This window comes from Branchiostoma belcheri, unplaced genomic scaffold (assembly GCF_001625305.1).
Source record: "Branchiostoma belcheri isolate BF01 breed outbred unplaced genomic scaffold, Haploidv18h27 scaffold5, whole genome shotgun sequence".
Classification (NCBI taxonomy): domain Eukaryota; kingdom Metazoa; phylum Chordata; class Leptocardii; order Amphioxiformes; family Branchiostomatidae; genus Branchiostoma; species Branchiostoma belcheri.
In genome coordinates, this window is record NW_017804131.1 from 4,604,338 (window position 1) to 4,613,805 (window position 9,468).

A 9,468-nucleotide genomic window follows, 5' to 3' on the forward strand; every position below is an offset into this window, starting at 1 on the left:
GCCCGGTCCGGAACCCGTTATCCATGGCTTCCATAAAACGATTCGAACGCGTTTCGCCCTTCCCGCATGTGCCCCTTTCAAAAATTTGAATACAGAATCCGGACGTTGGAATTGATGTTGTTGCAGTTTAGGGTTCAGTGGCACCAACTTTTGGCTCATCTTGCATTGAAAGGCGTGTTTTCTTGGGTGGGTATGATATAAATAAAATACAACACGGTGTATTCCGCATCGCCCTCGGTCCCGGCCCTCTCGCGAGTCGATACCTCGGGCGATACGGAATACCCCGTGTTGTATTCTATATGTATTTTCTATTTCAGGTGATATTTGGGACTGGTGATAGCCTACATGCTGTGACTGTCACTGCAAACTCTTCTTTTGTGAGAGCTGCTGCTAACCAGGTAAGTGTTGGGAAATCAGAATTGTAGTGAGGAGGAAGGATCAAGAATACATGTAGAAAAAAGGGCAGCTCAAAGAAGATATCAGAATGTGGAAGGTTTACCTCTATATTTTTTAAGTTCATTCCAAATTTCAAAACAAGTTTCATTTTTTCTTGTAAAATTTAGTGATATTTAACCTCTTTTCCAGGGTGTTGTCTTCAGTGTATTTGAACATGAGTCCAGAGCTCTGACTGAGCAGAAAGAGAAAACAGCAACACTGCTGGTCCCTGAGGATGAATAAGGACCGTCCAAGCCTTGTGAATACTGTCGGTTAAAGAGGACACTCGGATCACAGCAATAAAAACATGGCCCAGTACTTGATATTATTTGTGTCTAAGGAAACTAAAATGCTCATTTATTTAATTGCTTGTTTTTGCTAGTGAATTTCATGTGAAAGGCTAATATATGTGTTCATAACTATAACACTCTGGCATACTTGTGCTGTATTTAATTTTTGCAGTATCTGCAGATGTAACGTAAAAATTGTTATACCAGTCAGTATACAGACAGTTCCAAGCACAAGTGACACGAAAATGCCTAGCATTTATGTCACAAAGCTCGCAAAAGAAACTGGTGTACAAAACAAATGGACTGCTGTGTTTCTGTATCCAAATGATGTCTGTATTTTGACTTTTTTTCATGGTTGTGACCATGTAATCCAAAAACACTCGATGCCAGCATGTCTGTATATTGGTGATATGGAAAAGGTGCAAATAAATGACCAGCACTTGAACAACAGTTTTGTGAAGTTTGTTTCTTTTTCAACCTCCTTTATGAAAAGGGAAAACTTGTACATGTACTATTAGACCTCTATCAGTAGAGCTCTTGTGTTGTATATTCGGGGTCAATAAGTTTCCCAAAAGTTGAAGGAGTACAGAAATATTCTCTGGAATACATGCCAATCAACTTCTAAGACTAGAAAAAAGACAACTTTTATGAACTCCCATAAAGAGCCCTTGTACACATACTCGTGGTTTGAAAGGTCCTTTCACTTGTGTAAAGGGAAACCTTAGATGGTAACGCCTAATTGTGACTGATTAATTTTTACCTCAAGTCAGTGGAAGAAAGGAAGGCAACCAAAAATTTCACCAAGAACAGCAACTTGTTTAATTTCATCTCAGTTAATTTCATCTTCAGTAGTCAGGATACATGTTTTCTCTATATGGTGCAATGTTTTTCACAGCCACTTCATTCAAAATCAATAAGCAGCATAGTGTTGTTCAGAAGCAAAACTCAAGACGGCTGTATGAATGGTGAAAAGAAATCCTTCCAGTACAAGTGAGGTTTATGATACTGGCTAGAGTACATCTTCATGGCTTCCATACACTATGGTCCATTACATACATGCAGTATGTAACACTGTCTATTTGAAGGTGGTGCCAAATATGGGAAGAACCATCTATTTTTGTATGGAGTGACACTGTATGTAATCACTACAAAACACGGTGATGTACATAACGTATGGCAGTTTAGTTATGCAACCTTGTACTAAGTTGTAGACTGAGTCTTTCAAGGTTTAAACTTTATGTTCGAACGTTCGGATCATTGTGTGAGTTCACATATTGTTTAAGCGTTGAGCAGTCACCACATTGAGACTTTGAGAAATAAAAATTGAGATGTTTCCCAAATCTTTCCATTTTTCACAATTCTGCTCCAAAGCATACAAATAGATGATGCTCTTCAACATTTCGTGCAAAGCTTAAGGGAAACTATAATATACAAATGTCCAATATTTTTCTTTAATATTTTTAGTCTGTTAATATTTATGCAAGCCCAGCCATCATCTTCTTGATCTCAGCGATGGCCCTGCCTGGGTTCAGGCCCTGTGGATAGAAGTGGGAAAGGTTCATTTTTGCTACATACAGTACATGTAGTACTTACATTTAACACACAGTACATGTACTTACATTTAACAGTTTTTCACCTAAAGTATCAATTTTGTATCCCCTTTTTTGTCAAAACTTGACCATGTGTAAAGTTACCAGAACATTCAAATTTTGTTTGACATACCATCACAACACAAAATCATGAAATGCCCATATTTCAACATACATGTAACATTGCATAATTATAGGGGAAACAGCTGCTAATACATGTAAGTGTAGCTGAAGATTACTTTATGAAGGCTGCACTTCATAACTCTGCAGATGTCAGAGTGGAAGAGTTATATCTCTGGTACATTGTAACTGTACAACAGTGAACCACACACATGTTCGACTGAAGATTGCTGTATTAGATACTTAGGACAAGTTTCCGTAAATAATTTCATCAGGTTGGAAGATACTTAGGGTATAGAATTTTCTTCTTACACAACCAGTAAGGTTCTCACCTGCTTACGTTTCGATGTCTATCAGACACCTTCCTCAGAGCTTCTGACTGGAGTAAGCAGGTGAGAACCTTACTGGTTGTGTAATAAGAAATTCTATACCCTAACCACACTTGGACAGGTATTTGTACTAATGTTTACTGACCTTGGGACAAGTCTTGGTACAGTTCATGATGGTATGACAGCGGTACACGGAGAACGGGTCCTGTAGCTTCTCCAGACGCTCCTTCCGGAACTGGTCCCGGCTGTCAATCATCCAGCGGTAGGCCTGCATGAGCACGGCGGGGCCCAGGTACTTGTCTCCGTTCCACCAGTAGCTGGGACAGGAGGTGGAGCAGCACGCGCACAGGATACACTCGTACAGCCCATCCTAATACAAGGGAGTACAAAAAATTAGCACATTTGACTCCTCCAATTAGACTTAAGCAACAGGTTTTTATATAGGGCATAGGCCACACCAATTTAATTTCTTGGTTAACGGATTCGCCCGCTTCATTTTTTTGATTTGAAAATAAAAATTCAGAATCAACCGCAAAATGCTCATATTTTGCCCTGAACAGTTGAAAACAGTCCTTTTCTTCCTAGTTTTTACCGTTATTCCATCTTTCAATGCAGTGGTATCATTAAAAGTTCAAAATTCATTGTTTAAATTTTGAACCAGCCTGGTGTGTTGACTTCATGGCTCCTATCGTACCATTTTGGGCCATAATAGGATGCCTAGGCCTGTTTTTATTTTTATTTTTTTCGCCCGCCCGCTCCATTATTTTTCTAGAAAAATCCGTTAACCAAGAAATTAAATTGGTGTGGCCATATCTAGAGATGGTGAACCAGAGGCCTTGCTCTTTTCTTTCTTATGAAAGACTATACTATTACCTGCATACTTAACTTCTTCTACATAGTAACACAAATGAACGTTTCTACTACACTTAACACTATCATTTCATTGTGTCTACCTCCACAGAAGGAAAACAAATTGTTTTTGCTCTGTTTCTTCTTCCTCTTCTCCAAATAAAGAAGGTAAATGATCATGACCTGAACCAGACGTCTGTCACCATGGTAACTAGTGTTGGGTTACATCATGTTGCAATTTTATAGCAGGGATTTAGACTCAAGAATGTGTTTGAGTAACAATTAACTGAGCAGACTATATGTAAACATTATGCATTTGCTTTGCAAATGTTACCTTTCTAGTTGACTCATAACTTTACTCTTTTATACTAGCTTGCTTCATGAAAACTAGCTTATACAAGACCAAACCTAAGTCCTTCACTAGCTAGTTACATGTAGTATGTGGCTTGACATGTAAGTGGAATGTCCTGTGTACCAGCTTTGCTCTGTCGTCCACACTCTGGAAAAGCTGCTCCTCTCCCTGCTGCATGTCATCCTTCCTCTTCAGGAAAGGCTCAATAGATCTGTACTGGGCGTAGAAGTTGGACATGTCCTGCAACAAAATGAAAAACACTTCAGTTCAGCAGTCATTCTGAAGGACCAGACAAGGTACTGATTATACTGTAGTCACCAAAAAAACACACACAATGTTGACAGTTTGCTCAGTCATTATCTTAACCTTCTTCCTGCTGAGGTAGCCCTTTGGCATCAAGTTTGTATTGGTTATGGTTAGGGGTGGGTACCTGTATAGAAAATTCAGGTCCAGGTACGGATCAGGTTCAGAGGATCAGGTCCAGGTCCGGACCTGAACCTGGACCTGATTATTGTACAGTACTTATGGTGTTCAGCTGCAGGGAGAAGGTTAAAAGCATTGAGTACAGTTCAGGTATGTTCAGAGTACTTACTGGGACAAGGTCCTTGACCACATACATGTGAGGCAGGGGGTAGATCTTGGTGGCCTTGCGCAGGTTGGTGTCAATGCGACTGATGCAGGCAAGCGTGTTGGTGCCGCCAATGTTCATGGCACAGGAGCCACAGATACCTGCAACACATCAAACCAACATATCCTTTTATGTTTACCCAAGAAAACATATTGTTTTTGCTACGTTTCCTCTTCTTCTCCAAACCAAAAAAGGTCAGTGACCTGAACCAGACTGTCTGTTACCATGGTAACTAGTGCTGGGTTACATCACATTGCAATTTTATAGTAGGAGGGATTTAGACTCCTGTCTGACCATATATATGAATGTGTTTATGCGAAGGTAAACATTGTGCATTTGCTTTGCAAACGTTACCTTTCTACTCTAGTTTATATTGTGTCACAACAAAATTTCAATCCAAGCTATGAATCATATTAGTAAATGTTTTGACAAAATAAACAAAAAGATGACACTCACCTTCTCTGCATGACCGTCTGAAGGTCAGAGTTGGGTCAACCTCATTCTTGATTTTGATCAGAGCATCTAAAACCATGGGGCCGCAGCTGATATTGGTTGGGAAAAGAAGAACAAAAAATCAGAAACCACAGCTAGAAATATCTTGACAAATATGGTTGGATCACAAAAATGTGTTAGAATGGTAAGGAAACTGTTAAAAATGAACTACATACTAGTAGAAGTAAGAAAGTTTCTGTTCTCTTACTTGTTCAAATCTACACTGTACTCCTGCATCCTTGGCTTGTCTCCCATCTTGTCTGGGTCCTGCAATATATCAGAGACAGTTTTATGGTCAATACCACTGAACACAATGTAATCGTTAGACCTTTACCCAATTGTTAGGGGCTGCTGATATTGTCTTCAATGTAAACACTAGTGAAAATAGTTCAGTCTGATTGTAGCATATCTGTCATCTTGAAGTGAAGATAACATATAACTTGCCGTTGGTCCTAGCTGTTACAGAGTTGTATCTGTCACATAAAACCTACCCATCTGTAGATCTTGAACTTCTTGAGTCGGGGCTGTTCTTGAGGAGCTGCTGCTGCTGCTGTCTGGGCTCCTCGGCTCAACTGGGGAAGGAAAAGCAATTAATGTAGAACTCTTCTTCTTCTTCCTATTCCATGTGAACAATTGGTCAATCAATCATACAGTAATGCAAAATTATAAAATCTCAATATGTAAATATTGTAATGTTACAAATGTTTTCATAATATTACTGGCAAGCTAGCTACACTACATTACACCAAGGTCATTATACTGCCCATTATTACACTAAGAATACCACCAAAGAAGAATTTTACTCATCCATAAATATTTTATGACAAATAATAAAATGTTAAAAAAGGTACAACAACCGATACCTTTACAAACAGATACCACATCAAAGGAATCACCATAATAATATACAAAACACGTAGAAGATGACATATTCTGGTAAATTTAAGTAAATTCAGTAATCTATTACCTGCAAGGCGACGATCATGGGCTGTCTTGACGCAGACCAAAGTGCCACCGACTTGTTCAAAACGGACGCCATCTTGTGAAGCGAAGATTGACCTTCAACGAAATAAAACAACCACTGATACAGTTCAGACTTCTTCTCTGCAGTAGATTGACGCACTGGCTTCTCTTCGACGTTGTTCTGCACTGAGAACGAACGCAAATGCCTCTAAAATTACGGGTGAGGGTTACACAAGGTAGAGCTTACCTAACGTAGGTCAGTAATCATGTAAGGTCAAACTATGACCTCACGTAATCTTTCGTAACAAGTATTCGTAACAAACAAAAACAAATATAGTTATTGTTTATTCAACAACAGCCAAAAATAAAGGAAAATTGGTGTTACTAATAATTATGAGGCATTATTCAAAAATTATTATTTTTTCTTGTAGACGAGATTCCCATCATCCTCTTGTGAGAAGAACAAAATGGCGGGCGTTCAAATCTTTGAAATTCGGACTTTTGGTCACAAAGTTAGTCTGTTATCTCCGCTGTTGCGTCTTTTGTAGGTGAGTTGAACTTGTTATTGTATTTTCTGGATCGGGGTTTGCCTGTTTTGGTGATTTGGTGTGTCGTTGTATTAAACGCTGTCGCTGTCCGAGTGAAACAAAGTTTGTGGGTAAGGGTGTTGTGGAGGTTGTCACCTGCCTTGTGACACAAAGGCTTCGTTGGTTTCCTGATAGACTATGTCGTTGAATATGTTATCCCTTGCCATTTTGAACTCTTCAAGTTCGTCGAGTTAGAACAAGGCAGACCATAAAAATCATTGCCATGATGGCGACGATTGAATTACATGTATAAATGTTTGGTTCCCGACTCTTCCCCTTCCTCGATCAACTCGGGGTTCAACCTCCTTTCTAGTAGCTCAACTCTTCCCCCTCCCCCATTTTCACGCCCTTCCTCCCCCTCACCCACTCTTGCCCTTCCTCAACTCTTCCCCCTCCCCCACTCACGCCCTTCCTCAACTCTATCCCCTCCCCCACTCACAGTCACACCCTTGCTTAACTCTTCCCCCTCCCCCACTCACGCCCTTCCTCAACTATTCCCCTCAACAACCCCTCCGCTGTTGTATGTGTATTCAATACTACATCATACAGCAACATTATCATTTTGTGCTCCAAATTGACTGTAACTATGTTTATTTCTTTTCTATTTCCGATGTGACACAGTTTCCATTGCAGCATAGTCTCCAGTACAGCATGGCATCACACATAGTCTGCCATGGTAACGAACACCTCCCTCGGTCCTTCCCACCTCCGCTGCCATCCGCCAAGGACCATGGCATCGTCTCCCAGCTGGGCAGAGAACACCTCCTCTCACAGACTGTAGAACCCAAGGTTCAAGTTCAAGAAGCAGACATCATACCCACTCACAATGTCCCCGCTCCCGTGCCAAAATCTGACATTAACCTAGCAGATCCAGATCTCTTGGTGACGCCCGAGAAGAGGGAGTTGAGCGATGTCATCTCAGTACGACCAAAGTCATATCCTTACATTGTCAAAGAACCCAGAGTAGAGAGACACATGCCTGGACTGAGGAGGGTGAGATTTGATGTGGCAGACAGTGTCAGTGAAGGATCAGATCAAAGTGAGGAAGACTCTGAGGTAACATTTAAAAGGACCAGGGTTACAAAAGGTTCTCAACCAAAGGTGCAAGTCAGCAGGCACAGGAAGACTGTGCAGGACAGGTATGCAGCAGATGCACCAGAGGAATGTGTTCTGGCAAGACCAGAGTTTAACACTACATTAGCATTGGGAAAGGAACTTCAGGTAAGTTTTGGTTGAACTAGCATCTTGATAGATACTAGTACTAGTATATTGTCTGAAAATTTTAATAAAGAATTGATGTGTGATTGTGTGAAAATCATTACATTTGTTGTATTATCTCAATAATGTACCAATTAGTTGACAGGAAGATACTACATGTAAGATGTCTACTTCATGTTATAATATCTTCTTATTGTCCCCAGAAATTGAAATTTGGAGAATTTGATGCCAAAGCAGCAGCGCTAGAGAAGCTGAAGACATCAGAACAGGTGCAGGAAAAGGTGTCTGAGAAAAGTGCAGAGGGGGTGAACATTGCTCCTGCTGAACAGAAGTATAGAGGTGAGATCCTTTCTGGTATTGTCAGCGACTTTAATAAATCAGTTGTAGAAACATTAACCATAAGAACACTGATGTTTTACAAATCACAGTAGCAATATCCGTATAACTCAACTGCCAGTGGTGCAGATTTTTCTTACATTGGACAGGCTTAAGAAGGAAAAACTGATATTCTTGTGAATATGAACAGTCCTGCTTGAGGATACCAACAGTACAACATGTATTTTCTTCTTACCTTCATCCCAGACCTAGTGAGCCTAGATGTACCAGTACAAAGGGTACTGGAAGCAGCGGTGGAGGAAAAATTATCCATGGTGAAAGATGTCAAACATGAAAAACCTCAGGTAAATGATTCCTATGTTTGATTCATCATAATAATACAATGTACATGTCACATTATGTGTGCATGTGTTTTCTGTTTTCAATACATTTTTTTTTTAATCCTCTCCCTTTGTCTTGGTTTTTTATTACTTTGCAAAAGCATTATTAATAGTATTGGTATGTGTCTTTTAATTAATGTGTCTTGTCAATATATGCCTGAAATGGTATGTTTGCGTCCAGGTCCAAGAAGAGCCAGATATCATGGACTTCTTCACAGATGACCTTGTGTTTGAGTCAGCTGACTACAGCACCTCACACATCCCTCCTGTCACGGCCAGTCTACAGACCGCACCCACGCACATGACCTTCGACCTTTACAGGCACATGCAGATGTGGGAAGGATGACTCGATCTTAATAATTTTCTTCAATACAAAATACAACATAAAATGAACTAGTAGTTTTTCATATGTAGAGCATGTACATAAATATATACATGTAGTATGTGATACCACTTGTTTTTCTTCTGTCAGTTATGAATTGTTACTAGAATAATCTAGGTTATGACTTGTAATTTTATTTATTACCTATCAGGCCACACCAATTTAATTTCTTGGTTAAAGGATTTGCCCGCTTCATTTTTTTCTGATTTGCAAATAAAAATAAAAATTCAGAATCAACTGCAAAATGCTCATATTTCGCCCTGAACAGTTGAAAACAGTCCTTTTCTTCCTGGTTGTTACAGCTATTCCATCTTTCAATACAGTGGTATCATTAAGAGTTCAAAATTCATTGTTTAAATTTTGAACCAGCCTGGTGTGTTGACTTCATGGCTCCCATCATAGTATTTTGGGCCATAATAGGATGCCTAGGCTTGTTTTTATTTCTATTTTTTTTCCGCCTGCCCGCTCCAATATTTTTCTAGAAAAATCCGTTAACCAAGAAATTAAATTGGTGTGGC

At 39.7% G+C, this 9,468-nt stretch overlaps 3 protein-coding genes across 3 annotated transcripts in view; 2 read left to right on the top strand and 1 right to left on the bottom strand.

The window, feature by feature from the left end:
- The window catches only part of LOC109479858 (UPF0415 protein C7orf25-like), a 6,984-nt gene extending 5,811 nt beyond the window's left edge, over nt 1-1,173 (top strand). The window contains exons 6-7 of the mRNA XM_019781893.1: nt 318-398; nt 586-1,173. Coding sequence (XP_019637452.1) covers nt 318-398; nt 586-678 — 174 coding nt within the window. The 3' untranslated portion in view covers nt 679-1,173. The remainder of the gene's footprint in view (nt 1-317; nt 399-585) is intronic.
- Nucleotides 1,174-2,061: 888 nt separating this feature from the next.
- LOC109479878 (succinate dehydrogenase [ubiquinone] iron-sulfur subunit, mitochondrial-like) lies at nt 2,062-6,332 on the bottom strand. The gene is made up of 8 exons (XM_019781918.1): nt 6,052-6,332; nt 5,576-5,656; nt 5,293-5,351; nt 5,049-5,134; nt 4,557-4,693; nt 4,088-4,204; nt 2,909-3,133; nt 2,062-2,260 (listed from the first exon to the last, which is right to left on the bottom strand). The coding sequence occupies exons 1-8, from the start codon at nt 6,121-6,123 to the stop codon at nt 2,201-2,203; spliced, it is 837 nt and encodes a 278-aa protein (XP_019637477.1). The 5' UTR covers nt 6,124-6,332; the 3' UTR covers nt 2,062-2,200.
- Nucleotides 6,333-6,498: 166 nt separating this feature from the next.
- Nucleotides 6,499-9,158, top strand: LOC109479872 (protein phosphatase 1 regulatory subunit 35-like). The gene is made up of 5 exons (XM_019781910.1): nt 6,499-6,595; nt 7,256-7,855; nt 8,056-8,191; nt 8,435-8,532; nt 8,750-9,158. Exons 2-5 carry the CDS (start codon nt 7,286-7,288, stop codon nt 8,912-8,914), a joined length of 969 nt encoding a protein of 322 aa, XP_019637469.1. The 5' UTR covers nt 6,499-6,595; nt 7,256-7,285; the 3' UTR covers nt 8,915-9,158.
- Nucleotides 9,159-9,468: the final 310 nt, after the last annotated feature.